At 46.8% G+C, this 19694-nt stretch overlaps 1 protein-coding gene across 1 annotated transcript in view; it reads right to left on the bottom strand.

The window, feature by feature from the left end:
- The window catches only part of LOXHD1 (lipoxygenase homology domains 1), a 150926-nt gene continuing 131232 nt past the window's right edge, over positions 1-19694 (bottom strand). Inside the window, 5 exon segments of the mRNA XM_030968988.1 lie at positions 1-481; positions 3412-3573; positions 5062-5200; positions 6357-6527; positions 18072-18257. Coding sequence (XP_030824848.1) covers positions 1-481; positions 3412-3573; positions 5062-5200; positions 6357-6527; positions 18072-18257 — 1139 coding nt within the window.

The raw sequence follows: 19694 nt of genomic DNA on the forward strand, positions 1-19694 counted from the left end.
TCAGTGCGTAGGGAAAAGATCCCTACAGATTAACCCATCCCCTCGGTTTTCATCCAGCCACTTCCCACAGGGAAATATGGTGGTGACGCCAGTGGCTGAGTTTGTGATCTCCACCCTCTCCACCAGCCAGCCCGGAGCCAGCCCGCTGTTGTCATGCTCAATCTTGACCTTCTTCAGCTCCCCCATGTCCAGCGTTTCCAGGTAAAACCTGTCGGTTTTGCCTCGCTCGAAGAGGTTCCTGAACTTCTGCCTGAGCGCGCGCCGCCCCGAGTCGCCGTTCAGGCCGTAGATGGTGATGAACACGTTGGCGTCGGTGCCCGCGCCCTTCTCGAAGCCCGTGACCACGATGGTCTCGTATTTCACTGGCACCAGGCTCCGGGCTTTGCTGGCAAAGCTCTCGGTGACCTTGGCACACTCGAAGACTTTGTAGTCTTGCCGCTTGTAGCGCAGAGGGATCTTCGTGTTGCACCTGAAGAAGTACCTGACGCGGGGAATAAGAGGCAGGTTAGTGGCATGGATGGCCACTTTGTTGGGCAAATGTGAGAGAATTGTGGGATTGTTTGTGTTGGAAAAGCCTTCTAGGATCATCAAGTCAAAGTGCTACCCCACCCCAGCGCTGCGCCGTGTTCCCAAAGTGCCACATCCACACGGCTTTTAAATCCCTCCAGGGATGGCGACTCCACCGCTGCCCTGGGCAGCTGTGCCAGGGCTGGACAGCTCCTTGGATGAAGAAATTTTCCATAATATCCAATCTATCCTTCCCCTGGCACGTTTTGAGGCCGTTCCCTCTCCTCCTGTCCCTGTTCCCTGGGAGCACAGCCCGACCCCCCCAGCTGTCCCCTCCTGTCAGGAGCTGTGCAGAGCCACAAGGTCCCCCCTGAGCCTCCTTTGCTCCAGGCTCAGCCCCTTCCCAACTCCCTCAGCCTCTCCTGGGTCTCCAGCCCCTTCCCCAGCTCCATTCCCTGCCCTGGACACGCTCCAGCCCCTCAGTGTCTCTCTTGTCCTGAGGGCCCAGAGCTGTCCCCAGCACTGGAGGTGCCTCAGCAGTGCTGGCACAGGGACAGGCCCTGTCCATCTGTATCACGTTGTTGGTACAAACATGGAGCCAGCAAGTTAGGGAGTGTGAATTCTACTAAGTTGCCCAATATTAATGCTGTTTCAGCATTTTCCCCTCTATGTACCAGAACTTGGATATTTCTCTAGAAAGAGAGCCACGATGGAACTTTCCAACTGGAAAAATCTGACCTCTCCCCACTCAGCTGCAGACACACTGCACATGGGAAGGATCTCTGTGGCTCTTGTCACCTCTTCAGCCTGTGCAATGGCATGACCAGTTCCAGACCCACCAAGGCAGGACAAGCAGTCAGGCCCAGAGCTAAAGCAGGAAAAAGGCATAAAAAAAAGGAACGGGAAAGATGGAGGAGCTTTAAATCTCCCCTGCTCTTTCTAGATCACCTGTCTCATCCTTAGCAGGGAACAAAAAAGTGGGAACAGGGGAATGAGAGGTACCAGATGCCAACAGCCCCTGTCCCTGCAGTGCTGTCTCTGGTGATGTGCAGGGAACACCGAGCACATCCATAAATTGCCTCGTAGCTGGCACTCAGCCAGGGGCTGGAGCACTCTGCTTTTAATGATGTATTTCATTTCCAGTGATGCAGATCAGTTCCAAATGAGCTTCTGCCCCTTCCCCACCTTCACTGAACAGCAGCAGGTCCTCCTGAATTGAGTGTGGCTGGATTGCAGTGCGTGTGTAAAATAAGCACCTGGAGGAAGGGTCACTGTCAATCCAGCTGCATGACATTCTTAAGCACTTTCTATACTCTTGGCATTTTCTGCAGGCAAAGTGAAGCACTTATTCCCTGGGAAGAAGCTTTGTAAATGAGAAATTCCAGGCGGAAAAAAATTTTAGGCTCAGGGGCAGAAAAACTGCATGAAGAGTGTGATGTAGAGGATGCCCAGTGCTGCAGACTGATTTCCTCAGCTGTGTAATATCTCATGGTCTGGAAGTGAAATAGTGCATGCCAATCCTCATGAGGGGCAAAAAGAAAAAAATTACCTTTATATCCCTGAAATATGCAAGGAAAATCTTTAAATACTATCTTTTTACGTACTAAGAGAGGAAAAATCCCGGTATAATTCAAAACTATTGCTGCAACAATCTGGTAACTCTTTAAACTTGGTCTTTGGCTTGTCTGGGTAGGTTTTTTGATATCTGGGATGGGTAATACCTGAAGTGAGAACTTGTTCTCATGGTGCAAGCTCTCCAGTTGCTCGTGTGCACAGCAAACACCACTGCAAAGTGCTGCCTCTGCAGAGCTGGAGCCCTGCTCCAGTGCAAGGACAGACTGCAGGCTTTGCCCACACCTTCTGGCTGCCCTCTTTAATTTAAAACAATCTTTAAAAAGTGAGATTTTGTGAGAAAACCTTTGGCCCCTTCACAGCACACTGTCCCAGCAGTTTCAGCATGCTCCCAGTGAGTTCAGTGTACGGATCTGATTGCACAGCTGGACTTAGAGGGTTCCAGGCTTTTCCCCACCAGCAGAAAAGAGCATGTTTTAGTATGCAATTGACTGAGTTTTCATTCAGCAAATATTATTAAGGCTCTTCAGTTGGTTGATTAATTTGCTAGGAGAGACTCTTAGCTTCTAAAAAAAAACACCACCACTTCAAGGATTTCTTCTTAAACACTCAATTGTCTCAGCTGGAGCAAACTCCTCGTAGTTAAATTCTTCAGCAGCAATGGAAATATCGTGGAGAAGAGAAGAAATCCACAATTAATGTCGTGAACTGTTTCAGTGAAGTGCAGTTTGTTCTGCAGATGGGTGATCTCCTCTGCTCCTGCACAGTCCCTGTGGAATCTGCTCCCCGCCCAAAGATGGGACTCAGATCAAAGTGTGCATGACCTGACCATGCTCAGGGCTCTTCAGGCATGGTTGAGCTGCAGGACTGCACCCTTCCAGTCACGTGTGGCCTTTTGGACCAGACCAGAAGGATCTCTTATCCAAACTGGTCGGAATCAGAGGCTTAGCCTTTGTCTTACTCTCGTTTCCGGGAAATCTTTCACAAGGCTTACTTAAAGACCAGTCTGTGCAGAGTATCCTACAATTGAATTTCAGCCACCCTGGTTATTTTCCATAATGGGAGACCTCAATTCATGCTGGCTGTGAGATTCACCCCAGCCCACTTGTTTACAAAGTTACCTGCACATGCAAATACCCTCTCTAAGAACTCAGAAATTGCACAGGCAAGTCAGACAAGGATGTTCTGGACCTGACACACCAAACTACATAACAGGAAACAAGACTTTCTGTTATTTCCTAAACCTGAAATGCTTCAGGAGGATGTGTGCAGAGCTGCTCAGCTGGCCCATGTCCTCCCAGGGCAGCTCCTTGCAGATGAGAAGGCACTTACTTGTTGCAAAGCTCCATCTCTGTCACAGTAATCTCCTGGACGTGCCAGAAGACATCAGCTTTTGCAGATGACTTCTTCCCATCCTTTGGGCAGTGACCAACACAGATGGCTGCAATATCACCAACGTTCTTTGAAGAAAACTGGAATGTGTCAGTTGCTCCCCTACAGGAGAAACAGGGAGCAGTTTCAGCATCCTGGAGGCTGCCAGTGACTTGCCTCATATGGACATTAAGTAATTTGCACATGGCTATGGAAGATAGAAGATAAGCCTTCATTTACAGTCATTTGATTTAACCTACAATCATTCAACACAAAGTATAATTTCCATATTTAAATTTAGTATTTTCTCTGATTAGGGGTGACACTTTAAATTGTTGCCACTAGGACTTTCTAGGATAAACTTGAGCTGTTCCACATACAAAATCAATTTGCCTCATTATAGATAAACCTAAAGAATGACTAATTTCCCCTCCAGCACTTATTCATTCATTCTTGACAGATACTGTATCTGTTACACATCTACCCACCATAGCTGTTTTAAATTTGCTAGTTGAGCCACCCTTCCTGAAGCTCGAGTTGGAAATAGCTCACATGAACAATTAAATCACAGAATCTCAGAATGGTTTGGGTCGGAAAGGACCCTAAAGATCATCTAATTCCAAACCCCTGCCATGGGCAGGCCTGATGGGTTTCTGACAAAGCGTTGACTGGATTCCTGTTGTGTTCCTTGAGTATCTGTTGGGTTTATTTCCTTGGACTGGCCCTTGGTCCCTCCAAGGGACAGACTGTGCCTAATGAAGAGGGGTGTCTAACTCCTCCACAGGCACCGTCAGCTCAAGAAGCTCCTCCTGTTCTTTCATATTTCATGTGATGTCTCAGTCAGTCATACTGTGTTCCACATAGGCCAGAATTTCACCTTCCTTTACCAGAAAAAGTGATTTGGTCATCCATCACTTTTCCTCCCTGCAAAGCAGCAGAACATCAGCCGTGCCCGTGACTTTGGCGAGATCTCCATCTCCAGAGGGTGTTCCCTGTCCTCAAACAAGCAGAAAACCCTGCTCACACCTGGAGCCCTTTGGTCCCATGTGGGAGAAGGAATATGCCCCCTGTTCCATGGATGTCCCTCCAGCAGGAGGCTGATCCCTGCCTTTCCTCACACCACAGTGATCTCGCAGCCTTACCCGCCAGATCCGTCTGCAGAGTCAAATCTGAGCAGCTCTGACAACATCTAGCCTCCAACTATTATTACTTTCTCTCTGATTCCCACTCCCAGTGAGATGCTGTAAAAGGAACTAAAACCACCTCCAGCTTCCTCCTGCTCCTCCCAGCTCAGAATCCACACAGCCTCCCTGGGGGCTTGCCAGGAGCCTCTTTGTATGTACCGATGCAAAAGGACACACACACACACACACACACACACACAATATCTACGTTTCCTTTTGCCACATGCCTTTTTCTTGCTGTTATAAAATCTACTCTGTGGCTGCCCACCATCACTTGATATCTTCCCTGTAATCCAAGTGGGAAGCCATCAAGCTTTTTTGGAAGCAGCATGGCACAAACACAGCTCCCCACGGCAAGAAGATGTGGCATTTGGGGAGGACAACAACAGGTGTGGGGGTTCCTCTAGTCCACCATCCTGCTTACTACCTTTCAAATCTCCTTTTCTTGGAAGAGTTTTCCATGAGGAATTCCTTTGAGCGGCCCATCTTCCCTTCCAGGATGATCCAGATGTTTTCCGTTGTATCTGCATCCTCTCTGTCGCTGGTTACTGTGACAATCTCATAGGCTTTAAAGCACAATTAACGCACACGTTAAACAGAAAAGGGAGAGCAGATGGCCTGCAAGATCTCTTCATTTGGCTGTCACTTTGCTTAAAAATCCCTTTCCTAATATTTATCACAGCACACAAGACAGCAAGCATTTGCAAAATAAGGGTGGAAACACACCGAAATCTGTGGGACTTTTCACTTCTAAGTGGTTGGGGATAGAATACATGAAAAATACGTGTCCTGTTCAATGGGGTAGCAAGAATAGATGGAGCTATTCTTAGAATCATAGAATATTCTGTGTTGGAGGGACCCACAAGGATGATTGAGGTCCCTCTTGAACAATCTGTGTCCAGATCCATGCTGTGCTAAGCACTTCATCTGAAACACAGCCTGAATCCTCCATATTTTTTTTTTTTTTTTTTTTTTCTCCCTAAATTTGTGCCACTGTTCCTATCAGAGTGAGGGCATCCATGCACCTAACAGGATGTGCTCAGATGCTGTGGTGGCCTGTAAGTACCCAGAATGGCCCTCACAAGGCTGATATTTTTTTCAGGGGCAGAGCACAATCGCAGAAATAATGTGATTATTGTCTCCAGGATTCTCCTGAAGAAGAGCACTGGTGCAGTAGTTCTTGAGATGGACTCTGCATATCCTCAGTGTGGTTAAGTAACTCTTGTTGGCTGAGTCACCCCCACATCAGACAGCAGTGTAATTGCCTTGGCCCCAGTGGGATTACCCAGAGCAGATCCAGGACCATGGGCTGTTAAGCTCAGCTGTGATATTCAGCTGGGACTCTTAAGCTCATAGCCCAGAACCAGTGAAGGAGGAAGCTGGAGCAATGTTACTTACCAAGCTTTAAGGACTGAACTTATTTTCCACCTCAAAGGCTCAAGCACATTACTTCTAATGAGATCATATCCATGTGTTCTCATGGCTCACTGATGGACTGAACCACTGCAGATGGGCCCCTCTTTGCTTTCAACCCAGAATGTGATCTATTTCTTCCTCACAAGTCCTGTTTCATTTATTTCTTATCCCAGAACTGCACTCATGAACTGAAGTGTACATGAAATAACCCCTAAAGCCTGCATGGGCGCCTCCAGCTTGCAGGAGATGTGGTCCTATGACCTCCGAGATCCCTCAGGAAATGGCACAAGAGCACTCCAAACTCACCAGTCCGCTCCTTCAGTTCCAGGATGTCATTATTGGCACAGGCCAGCTCCCTGATGAGCTGCCCATCATCCTCACCCTTAGCCAGCCAGCGATCGCACTGGAACCGGAACGTCTTGTCCATGGCAGAGTCCGTCACATCAATATATTCCAAGTGCCAGCCTGGGGCAATTCCTGGTAAAACAACAGAAATAATACAGGTCTGAATGTTTGCACATAGGAGGGGAGGTACCTTTCCTTGGTAGTTGCTATAAGTCATGGAATCGAGGAATGGTTCAGCTTGGAAGGGACCTTTGAAGGTCAGCTCTCCTACCATGGGCAGTGACACCTTCCACTATCCCAGGTTGTTCCAAGCCCTGTCCAGCCTGGCCTTGGACACTTCCAGGCATGGGGCAGCCACAGTTGCTCTGGGCAATCTGTGCCAAAGCCTCCCCACCCTCATTGTAAAAAATTTTTTCCTTTATATATCTGATCTAAATTGACTCTCTTCTAGTTTTCAACCACCCCCACTGCCCTGTTTGCAGCAGGCCCTGCTAAAACATTTGTCCCCATCTTTTTTATAAGCACTAAGGTTGAGGCTCTCTCCTCTTTGGATTTGAAGTCAGAATGTGAAACATAGCTTCCTCCTTCGGCCCTGCCAGCCAGCACCTGCAGGGAAACTTCCCATCCTTGCCAAGGAACGAGGGCAAATTAATGAGTGCTGGGACTGGATGTGAAAACAGGACGGAGTAAAGTGATGGATGTTCCAGCATGGATGACCAAATCACTTTACATTTCCCTTGGGGCCTTCTGAGGAGCCACAGCACCTTTTTAGCTTGCTACTTTGTTTGTTCAGTTTGTTTTTTCCCCATTGGAAAAGCAACTTGAAGACAAAGAAAACAGCATTTGAGAATGTTTTCCTGATTTCTTTGTTAAAATCACAGGAGCACTTGTTGACCTCGGTGGGGATGGGAGGTTCTGACAGTTCTACTTTCAAGTCCTGCTATTAGTCAGACAAAAAATGTTATGTTCATGATGAGACATATCTGCTCGCTTATTATGTATATCCTGGAGAGATTAAACAGCTCTTGCTCTTCCAGGAATTCACTGCCGTGTGCCTGTTTCCTACATTTGCAAAAATTAATCCTCATTATCCCTGAATAGAAAATGATGGCACATTTTTTGAGTAATGTCAACAAGCTGCCCTTCTCCTGTGGACTGTGAGCCTCCACACCATGTGCTGGCAGTCCTTTACCAGCCTCACAGCCATTGCTGTTTTGTGCTTTGGCTTCCTGAACCTTCTCCAAGTTAGGAAATTAAACTGTGTGCTATGCAGCGCAGACCTCAACCAACACCACCATTCACCCCTTAAATTTCAGGGGCACAGAATTGCAAAGTCGTTGTGCCTGGGATGTTCATCTGCAGAACATCTTGCTTAGGGCAAACTCAGCTAAAGCAGGTTCCTCAGGGCCAGGTGTGGCCAGGTTTTTAATATCTCCGAGGATGGAGATTCCACAGCCTCTCTGAGTGGCCTGTGCCAGAGTCTGATTACCCATGCAGAGGGGAAAAAAGCTTTATTTTCTTATTTTAAATAGAACTTCCTCTATTTCAGTTTGAGCCCATTCATTCTTGTCCTGTCACTGGACACTGGTGAGAAGAGTTTGGTTCCATCTGCTTTAATTTGGTTGCCCAGAGCACCTGTGGCTGCCCCTGGATCCCTGGGAGTGCCCAAGGCCAGGCTGGATGGGGCTTGGAGCAGCCTGGGACAGTGGAAGATGTCCCTGCCCATGGCAGGGAGTTGGAACACAATTGTCTTTAAGGTTTCTTTCGACCGAAACCATTCTGTGATTCTACAATTCTGTGAAGTTTTCCAGGGCTCCCACTGTGATTTAACTGAAGCAACTTGCTCTTTGGGGCTGTTTCGGAAATTTATTCTACACATGTTGGCAGTGTCAGCTGTTAATCTTTTGGTAGGATCTTTTCCATTTAAGTTCAGTGAACATCTCTGCAGGATATTCAGGAGGCTGCTCTGCTTCCATCAAAACTTTACATGGTGACAACAGTACAGCATGAAAGAAGGAAAACATGCCTGCCTTCTGCAGTGTGAGATGTCAGTGCCTGCAGACTAGGATGGAATAAATTGTTGATGTCAGCCTGGCTGCCAGCAGCAAACAGGATGATGGGGTAAGGATCAGTGCTAAACAGAAGTACCAGAAAGGAGACTGGGTGAGATGCACATGCCCTCCTCCCTCTTCTCCAGCCTGATGCCAGCAGCCACACTCACCAAGAAGCTGCAACAAATTCCTGCTCTTTTATCAGAGGCAGAGATGGGACTGACCTGACTTTCTTGCAGATGTTGGAGCTGAGGACAAAGCCAGCTCCTCCCCACAAAAATGCTTTTATCAGCTCTGGGCTATTTAAAGAGCAAGTGCTGAGCTCTGTCAGGGATCAGCACTGAAAAGCAAATGCCAACAGGGCTGTCCCTTACAGCACAGGCGTACGTAAATTAAGGAGCTGGTGGACGGTCCTAGAAAAATGGTACAACTTCCCCTAAACATCCTCCTGTCTCCTTTAAAGAAAAAAACATTTTTCTCTCACTAAAATTTGCCTTCTCTCATTTTCATTCCTGATTGTTAGTGACTTAAATTAGATTATGAGACCTGTATTTGGATCCCTAAGTACTTTTAATTTCTAGGAGAAATAGCTCACCCCAGGTAAAAGCTGCACTGGTTACGTCCATAGCAGCATATTTTCCACCCTGTCCATGTCCCATTGTGCCAGGAGTGGTGTCACATCAAGAGGTTCATTGCCACAGCATTAAACACCATTTAAAAGCTGATGTGGAAATGGAAGGGTTGGTTCATGTCTGAAAAATGCACCCTGCTCTACTGGAAAAGGTATTGTTTTTCTTTTGTTTCGGACTGGGAAATTATTTATAAAATTGCTCTTTGCATTGGTATGGAAAAGAAAGTGGAAAGGCCAGTGATATACAGAGTCTAAATCTGAGACTTCCCCTCTACTGGGCTGGCTCTGTGTGCTGGGCATCACGTCAGCAGAAGGAGAACAAGTCATGTTTGCAGAACTGCTGTCCAGGTCATGAAATCCTGGTTTCAGGCTATTATCCCGTTCACCCCTTTTGTTCCTCTCTGACTTTTGCAATGGGCTCAGAGACTCTACAGCACCTAAGCAATGATAGGAAAGGAAACTGCTACCCCAGCGTCACCAAATCCACAGCCCAAGCTGGGTTAATAGAGCAGCATAAGCAGAAGAGCAAGAGGAGCCAGAAAGGTGATGTGAATATAGGAGTGTGAAAGGACTTCCCCAGATCCTGACCACTGCCCACACAGCCTGGCTGCAAGGAGAAACTGAAGGATCTCTGCAGCAATGGCCCATCAGCCTTTCCCCTGGACACTGTCCCTGACTCTGATCCACAGAGCCAGAGCTGCTCCATCGCTCAGTTTTGGATGATTGCAGAAAAAACCAGAGCAGACCTGCCTGTGTCCTGTTGGCATCTCAAGCAGCAGTAGCAGGAAAACAAGTGCTCAGGAAAACATCAGCTGCACAACTGCCATGAGCCCAGTACAAACCAGGACCACCACATTTGCCTCCATTAATGCTTTGGGGCAGAAGGGAAGAAATAGCACACATCTGAGTAGTTCCTGCCTCGTTATTCATCCCTTGGTCTTTAAAATAATTTGGCGAGCACTGTGCCTTTGTGAAAGGTCCCCTACCACCAAAACAAGTGTTCAACATTTGTAACAAAAGGTATTTCACCCCGGGCCTCATTTTGCTGCCATTGAAATCCCCAGCAACAAACCTGCCTTAATAAAACCCATGGCAGTGCCACATAGGCTCCTTAATGGTCTGCAGCTGGAAGTGACATTTTCAATAGCATGCAAAACATTTCAAATGTAATTAGAGGAAGAGAAGAGCTTTGGGGAAAAAAGAATCACTTTGCTTGCTTGACTCTGTATAATTCAGTGTGATCTAGGGAAATGTATTCTGTTCCCCAAATGTCCTTATCCAAAAGAAGTTATTTGTCTCATTTATCCTCTTTCCTAAAAGGATCCAAGCTGGCCACTGGGGGATTCTGGGCAGGGACCACCTAAAAGGCCCTGACAGGACCTTTTTTCCTTTTTCCCCAGGTGATGCTGGAAGTCTGTGCTTTCCTGACATTGGACAGGTTGGATTATAAGCTCCTTGTCACCCATTTCTGCAGTGATTAGCACAATTGAGCCTGACGGTAGAAGCGCAGATGAAACACAGATAATGACATTACTGCTTCATTTAGCTAAAACCCCAGCCTGCAGCACCAGAAGCTTCTTTTGCCTCTCTCAGGAACAGCCATGACTTGCCTGTACTCACCCCTAGAATATTAAACCATTCTGACACCTGCAGAAACATGGGAGGATGGGAGAAAAAAATGGGGTGGAACAAGTGTGGTGGGTTCAGTGCTCAGCAGGCACCTGGTCCCTGACCTTGCTTTGGTGAATATTAACTATTCCTGGCAAATAAAGTCCTGGTGGGATCATATCTGCAGTCAGAGCCACATCCATGCTTGGATACACACACGTCCATGGAAGTCTCCACTTTCTCCAGCCATATTCATTGACTATCTTCTCTATCCCTTAACTTTCTGTAGCAATATCTCTTCTGGTTTGGTTTTGGACGCAGCTGATGTCTGATCAAGGATAATAGTAGTCATTACTGGTGCTTATGTTTCCACAGGAGTAAAAAATCCCTCCTGCTAGGGACATTGACTGCTCAAGGGCCAGTGAAGAATTGCTGCTGCCGAGCCATTCACAGCCACCAGCCAGCACTCCTGAGCCCCTTAACTGCATTTGTTATTTATTTATTTTTAAAAAATTTCACGTTTTCTGACACATGAAGTGACGGCCATAGCACAGATAGCTCATCAGCCTTGCATTCTCTGACATTTTTTTGTCCCCTGCCTGGTGAGGTGAGCATTCATCCCTAAACCCCACCTCGTGAGGCATCACCCAGAAAGTGGTGGGAGTTTTGATAGCAGCTTCAAACCGCTAGAAACGGAGCATTAATTGTGAGGTGTTAAAATCATAGCATCTAGCTGTGCACCAGTACGTCTCAAAACACTCTAGGAAGGTGAATAATTTTTATCCCTAATTTACATAATTGAAAATGAGGTACAGGGATGTGATTTACGCAAGGTCATTCAGCAAGCCAGTGGCAGAATAAAAATAGATCCATTTTGTGTATCTCTCCTTTAGGCTCATGTTGGTTCACACCACAACATTTCTCATCAGGGCAGACAGGCAATGCAAAAAAAACCTCTCACAGTCTTTGAGAAAGCAGAAGATTAACACTTGGGATAGTTTTAGAAAGTAGGTGCCCTGCGCCCCCTCTCCTCTGTTGTCTCTGCAAGTTGTTCAGAGTTCAGGATTTGACTCAGGTCAAAACCACCCATAAATTACCCTCAGACACACCCCACTCCTCAGCCCTCACATTTTACAGATGAACTACTCCTGTGCAAAAACACTTAACTCACACAGGAGATGGAACAGTTTCTCAGATTATGTTCTTGTGATTGAAGGAAATTTTGTATTTTATAGAGGGATACTTGAAGCAAAAGCTTTTACAAAGGATGCAGGATAATTTGTCCCCAAGAGGAGCAAAAGAGGCCTGTAGAAAAGAGAAGCTTTTACAGAAATGATAATTCTAAGGCTACATCTGTCCTTTTGGGCTCCTTCTGAAAGGTTCTGCAATTCACGAGATTGGAAAGGAATGAATGCACAAGGTCAACACCAAAGGCTTTGTGTTCTCTGTGGGTCTGCAGTTTGAATTCTTCACGTGTTTTTTTCTGCTTCATGTCACTTCTAGACTGTGATACCTTGGCAGTATCTCTTGGTTAAGCTGTAACACCTGTAGCACACCTTTCATGGAATCATGGAATGGTTTGGGATGGACGGGAGATTAAAACTCATCCCATTCCACCCTTGCCATGGGCAGGGATGCCTTCCACTATCTAAGGCTGCTCCAAGCCCTGTCCAACCTGGCCTTTGACACTTCCAGGGTGAGGCAGCCACAGTTCTTCTGTGCCAGGGTCTCATAATCCTCACAGGGTGCAATCCTTATCTCTGTGACAACACCTTTGGGTGAAAAACCTGGCCTTGAAGAGAGAGGAAGGTGCAAGGCACACGAGAGGGGGCTCTGTGGCTCACTGCTGGCATCTCCCAAGGTGCTGAGGCCAGATTTGGACAATTTGAAGGACTAATCAGCCATGCCACAGTTGGTGGCATGCTGCAAGTCTACCCCCACTTGAGCCCAGTCTGAGTTGTAGTTGTTCCATGCATGCAGAAGGATGTGCAGGAGTTGGCATTGTCTTCCTCTGTACCGAGCCACCAGCAAAACAGAGAGTGTGATGGACTCTCCTCTCCTAGGGCAGTTTTACACATCTATTTCTCGTCCTCTCACTTTTTATTTAAAGCAGAAACTCTTCAACAAATCTGCCCTGAGGATCAGCAGATTTTATGAGGCAACAGTCCAGAGCTGAGAGGGAGGGCTTAGAAAAGCCCTTCTCGGGCCTGATAGCTGAGTAAATCCTTACAAAGGGCTAAAAAAGACAGTTCTTTGGTTTTTTTTTAAAAAATAATTTATGGCCTACAAGCGCCCCACAGGCTTGGAATCATGTCCATGAATTGCAGAACCAGACCTCTGGAATGGCTGTGTGTTGTGAGTTCAAGGCCTGGGCCATTTAACATCTGAGTCAAGAGACTGCTCCTGGAAAAGGTAATTCCTTCAGGGAAAGGAAAGGAAAATGGAGGGTATATTAACTGTTTTGACTTGAGTCCAACTCAAAAAGGGAATAAGATACTTTCTCTTTTGGAAGAGCCACCCAAAAGGAGTCACTGGGGCAGCTGGGCTATTTAAAACTCTGCTGGACAATGTCAGAGCAGTTGGTGAATTGAGAGAAAGGCCTTGCTGAGGCAAAGAAGAAGTTTGGTTTCATAACCTTGGTATTTACTTTTGTCTTTGCTCCCACAACGCAGAAAAGTCTGGTTTATCCATAATTAGACTCTTCCTGGCTCCCCTTGGTTGATGGCAACTGAGATAATCAAGAATCTGAAATTAATTACTTTAGACAGACTGCTTATCACCTGGGTTCAAATCTACTCAGGCAGATGAGGGAGCTAAGTCCAGATTTCCCATACTTCCTTGTTCCATGGAGAAAAAGGCATCAGCCATCCAAAACCAAACAAACAAACACCCAAAAACCCGCCACATAAAACAGGAGGGAAACCAGCCTTTTTCTAGGTAAACAGTTCTGTTACTGAGATGCTGACAAACTTTCCGTCATTCTTCCAGAGTGGTGATTTAGTCCTTATAGCAGACCAAAAAATTTTTTTTTAAAAAAATTGAGGCCTATATTTAGAAAGCCAGCATTTCTACAGACCTACAGATACTGATCTTGCATAAATGTAGAAGTAAATGAACTGAGATATGAGAAAATACATAGTGCCTATCTGAGATCAGGAGATGGGGAGTCTGGAAGTGATTAAATTTGCTCAGGGAGTCTAAATATATTAGGTTGAACATCACTATCTCAAAGTAAACAGGGGCAAGATAAAAAGACATGGAGCAAAATTAAAACTAAATTTCATTCATATCACTTTGCTGTTACCAGAATCTCACTGGTGAGCTCTAAACATCTAAAAAAATCAGGAGCAAGTTCCTTGAAATTGCAGTTGTGAAGTCTTTAAGCTGCCCGTTTTCAAATGAGCAACAACTTCCTCCCTAATCATTTTTACTGAAGTTAGAGAAATTAGATGGGGGCTTCATTCCTCCTTTATGTCTCATACAGAGATGTCACTCAGCAGTTTTTGTGGGGAAAATGGCATTTAAAAGCATTAAAGTGGGACCATAAAACCGGTGTGCTTTTCCAGAGGATGAAAACACGGTGTTTGCAATTTAAAGACCTCCTGATAGGCTTGCCATGGCAATTACTGTCTCTTCAACTCTGAACACCCCACTGCAGTCAAATTTCAGTGAAAGGATAAACAAAAGATGAGAACTGGGAGCGAAGCCACTGCAGCAAGGCTGCACCAAGGGAGAAGGATGCTGAGCTGTGGTGCATGGCACAGTGAACACGATGGGCAAAGGCATTTAAATGCATTTTATCCTGAAATACAGGCAGGCTGTTGGCGTCTTGATATGGCAAGGAGAAGGAAGCCTTTGGATGGTTGGTATTTCTCCTAACTAACCTTGATGGGGCACCTCATGTGGTGTTGTCATTGGCCCCAAATATCAGCACAAGGAGCTGGAGCTGCTGCAGCCAGTGCAGAGGAGGCCACGGAGATGCTGCCAGGGCTGGAGCCCCTCTGCTCTGGAGCCAGCCTGGCACAGCTGGGGCTGCTCAGCTGCACAAGAGAAGGCTCCAGGGACACCTCAGAGCCCCTGCCAGGGCCTCCAGGGGCTCCAGGAGAGCTGCACAGCCACTGGGGACAAGGCATGCAGGGACAGCAGCCAGGCAATGGCTTCCCAGGGCCAGAGGGCAGGGACAGATTTTGGGCTATTGGGAATTAGGAATTGCTGTCTGGGAGGGTGGGCAGGCCCCGGCCCAGGGTGCCAGAGCAGCTGTGGCTGCCCCTGGATCCCTGGGAGTGCCCAAGGCCGGGCTGGATGGGGCTTGGAGCCATCCTGGGACAGTGGGAGGTGTCCCTGCCCATGGCAGGGGGTGGAATGAGATGATCTTTAAGGTCTCTTCCATCCCAAACCATTCTGTGATTCTGTGATTCTGTGATTCTGTGATTCTGTGATTCTGTGATTGAGACTGATAATTTAGAAGATCAGGAAAAGAACACCAAGCATGCTCCAAGTATTCAGGACTCAAGGAGCAATGGGGTGGGCCAGTGTGAGGCCAAGCCTTCCACAGGCCATTGGTAGAGAACCATTTAGTCCAAAAAAGTCAGAAAAGAGGTAAAGAAAGAATGATGAACATCTGAAGCCTCAGAGCAATGGTAAATACAAACACATTTTTATTTAATACCCAAAGTCCCTCACACATCTGACAAAAAACATACTTGACCCCTGACCCTACTACTCATTTAAAAGAAATAGAGCCAGGAATTTCTAGGCAGTGCCACAGCCAATTTATATAAATTATATATAGGGAGCAGGCATATAGTTAAAGGATAGCTATATCCTGGATCTCAGCAGTAATAAATACTCTACCCACCCAACAAACTGTCATGCTGAATTGTGTGAAGTTTTAGATAGGAGATGCCTTTCACATGACTAATGCAAGAACAATGTAGACAACATATGTTATGATTTAAACAACAGTTTTCCTTCTTTCTGTGGGGAAAAGCAAGAACATTTTTGCTGAACAAAACCTGAGCATGGTGTTTATCCAAGGCTTAAATTAACCTTGCTGTCAGACAGGCCTGGTAAGGACTAGTATTTATAAGTGGAAACCAGTGTTATGAGGAAATAAGGAAAGAGAATATGAGGCTGCCATGTGTATTTATATACATATTTTAGGTTCTAGACACCCAGCTTTGTATTTTAGCTGACTTGTGGTGGTAATCTGGGTACAAGTTCTTAGCCCAGAGCAAATTTAAACTAATTGAGCCTATTTACTGCTTAACCTAAGGCTAAACTCTGTTACCTCCCTTTGCCACCAAGCAGCTGCACACAGCCAGCAATTACCAACCTGTGTCAGCAGCATGACCAGTGGCACTCAGAGGGTGAACTGTGATCACTTGTGCAAGAAGGGAAAGGCAACAAAACCCTCCTGGATGAAAAGGGTTTGCTCATCCCGCAGGAGGCAGCAGACTCATGGGACTCACTGCCACAGGATGTGTGGGTGCCAATGGCACCTGAAGGGCCTGGGCAAGACCTCGAATGAGAAAAATCACTGGAAATTATTTAATGGACAAAAATGATACCCACTTCAGGAAATGCCCTGAGCTATTCATCATGCGAAATGAAGAGGATTGTGAAAGGATTACACGTTCAGCCCGTCCTCTTCCTCAGGCAGCCAGTGATGCTGCTGCTGGAAAGAGCTGCTCAGACCCTTGATCTGATCCAGTTCCCACCTTCCTGCATCCCAGTCTGTCCATGTGCCTGAGCCCTAAGGATCAGCTCTGCTTGGTGAGGTTATTTCATCCTGTTAGCACAGCCAGTCGCCAGGGAGCCATGATCCCACTTGGGGAAAAAGTTCTTTTAGTACACGTTTCAGCTGGTAATAGATTTGAAAGCAAATCTGCAAGTCCATGTTGATTTCTTGGAGCTATCAGAAGGATGTCTGAACCAGTCTTGGAACAGCCAAAAAGCCTGTTTATTGAGCTAAAACTCTCATTCAATAGCCCTTTCCATATCTACATCTAAACTGCAGATCTAAGGAATTAGTGTTTTGGCAAAGTAAACAGGTGAAAGCAGCTCCCTTACTGCATTCAGCACCAGCTATATAACATGATATTATGGAGTTTAATCAACTAAATTGTGCTGTGTTATGGGAGTGATAAATATGAGCTCAGAGCTTGCAGTGTCTGGGAGTAAACAATCATGTTAGGTGGATGTATCTCCCATATTTCACTGCAGACAGAGGCTACCATTAGATGTGTTTTTTCTCCCGCTCAAAGACTTTCCAATGGGAAAGTCTAATCCAGAGATAGCATCTTTTATTACTAGAGCATGACATGCAGCCTTCCCCATCTGCCACAGCTTGGAGTAGTTGAGAGGATGGTGGCCAGGTCACATCACATCAATGCTGGCATGAAACCCGTCCCAGCCATAAACCAGCTGCCTCAGTGCAACCAGGTAATGACCAGGTGGTCCCTTTGCCATTTCTCCCCAGACTGTGATAAATATTGCTGCCAAACAGCTTTGTTAAGAGTGGCTCAGGTGTGAGCCTGTGTGAGCTATGGAGCTTCACCTTTGGGCTGCAGCAAGGGCTGGCCACCAGTGAGCTAGCCATTGCTAATGCAGTATAATCTCTTTTGCATGAAGATGGGATGGGATGGGATGGGGATGGGATGGGATGGGATGGGATGGGATGGGATGTCACCACAGCAGTGTTAGTGATGCATTTGTTACAAGACACCACTTGGTGCCTGAATGACAACACAAATGACTATGACAGTCCCACTGAGCTCTGCTCTGCAGTTTGTGACACCAGTCAGGGTGTCCAGCAGCAGGGAAGTGTCAGAGCCTCTCTGAGCAGCACGCTGCGTGCTCACTGGCTGATGCAATGATCTTAATAAAGCCAGACACAGATCTTTATTTCTTTCTTCTGAGGCTCGCTGTGTTATGCCAGGCTGCATTTCCCCGCGTGTCAGTGTCAGGCTGAGAATATTAAATTGCTCTGGGAGCACCACGCTGGCCTGTGTGAGAGGTGGGGATGGACTCAGTGTGTTGGGACAGCAGGCTGGGTGGCTTTGCTCTGGGGGAGGCATCCCCAGTGCTGCAGAGGTGGCTGTAAGCTCAGACTGAGTCTGGGGACCTGCTGCACCAGCAGCCAGGGAGAGGGGCACCCTGAAGGGTTGTGTCTAGACAGGGGAGCTGGGACACCAGCTCCCCGGACCTGCGTAAAATCCTGGAAAAAATTAAAATAAAAAAATCAATATCTGGGTAAAATTACCCAGGTAATTTTTCCCAGCCTGAAACAGAGCTGGGGACTCTGCCTTCAGCCTGCCCTGTGTCTGTGTGTTCCCTCAAGTGACAACATCCTGAGCATTCCCACCGCCCCGTCACTGCCCTGACCTTTGTTGTCATGCCAGATCCTCACTTTGCAGAGGTCTCCCAGGCTCAGCATTTCAGAGAAGCTGAATTCATCCATCTGGTTCCTCTCGAACTTGTTGGACTTGTTGGACTCCTTCAGAGGCAGGGTGCCACTGTCCCCATACTCCCCAAAGAGGATCAAGGCCACGTTGGCGTCGGTGCCTGCTCCTGGAAGGAGAGAGCAGAGAAAAATGCCATTATTAAAAATGCCCAGGGTTATCCTGCCACCCTGGGCTGACTCCCAGCCCCAGCTGCATGGGGAGGCAGCAAAGGCAGGCTGGAAGAGGCTGCAGGGGTGCTCATGTTTCTCTGGGCACTGCCAAGACATTTCGGTGGATTTGCGCAGGATCCTGCAGGGAGGACAATCAGCTCTTCCAGTCCATCCTGCAAATACAGCTGGATGCTTTCTCCTGGCACTTGAGGTGCAGTGACTGTGGTGGTGGCAGTGCAGTGGGAAGCAGAAATTTCTGTTCCTGATGGAGGACTGCCCATCACAGCACTCTGCAGGGGATGCCAGGGTAGTAACTCCCATTATTCCAAAGTGGCTGGGGAAGTAAAGTGACTTACCCAGCAGAGTCCAGCAATCTGCTGAGGAGTGTTAAAGAACATACTTTATAACTTTTCTAGCCACAGAGTGGTGTCCTGGGCTTCCCACTGAAGCAGTATTCTTTTTCAGCACTCAGTCATTCCCTCCTGCTGTCCCACAACCTTCTCCAAGCAATTGTGGCACTCGGGATCCTTCTGCTGGGGTCTGTCTCCTCCTGCTCTCGCTGTGTTTGATGGTACAGGGATTTCAGAGCTACGTACAGATCATCAACCAAGCCACTATTGGCATCTCATGGCCCACTTCACAACAGATCTCCCTTCTATATTGCTCTTTCTCAAAATTTTGACCATGCAGCAGTCAATGGAAAAAGTCACAATTTCTCATGCAACAGTTTGACCTACCACCTTCCACCTTCTTATTGTGTATATGCTAGGAAATTAAAAAATTTCCAAGATGATCTATATTATTTGATATTGAGCATCATTTGTCCTCTACTGTCCCTATTTTGCCAAAGAAAACAGCCATGCTGTTTTCCTGACTTTTGGGAAGTTCAAGACCAAACCACCTGCAGTGACCTTACATTTTAGCTGCAAGTGTTACATTTTCACCTGGCACTATTTATAGTTCCACCAAAACGACCGCATTTTAATTTTGACACTGTAATATAAAAGCAGATTCACGGAGAGAAATAAGATTACACATGGGCAGACAGTCATTGCTGTGTCAGAACCAGGGCCCTCAAATTTTGGAAAACCAGACCATCAAGCTCAAATCTGCCTGACAAAGAAACTCAGCATCTGCTGCCCTCGTTCGGATAGCCCAGCTTTGAAAGTCTAACCTCCTGCCAGGCCCTTTCATGCACAAGAGTATCACAAATCCACTTTGAGCCACACAGGCAGTATTTCCCACAGCTCCATTCAAACACAATGCAGAGACAAAGTTAGGGGGACTGTAAACTTCTGGAGAAAGGTCCCACTTCCACAGGATTATTGAATACAGAAGTTAGGAAGAAATCATGACTGTTCTTATGGAAGGATTGGGGAAAAGAAATTGCTAGA

The sequence above is a fragment of the Camarhynchus parvulus genome, chromosome Z (genome assembly GCF_901933205.1).
Source record: "Camarhynchus parvulus chromosome Z, STF_HiC, whole genome shotgun sequence".
In the NCBI taxonomy this organism is placed as follows: Eukaryota; Metazoa; Chordata; class Aves; order Passeriformes; family Thraupidae; genus Camarhynchus; species Camarhynchus parvulus.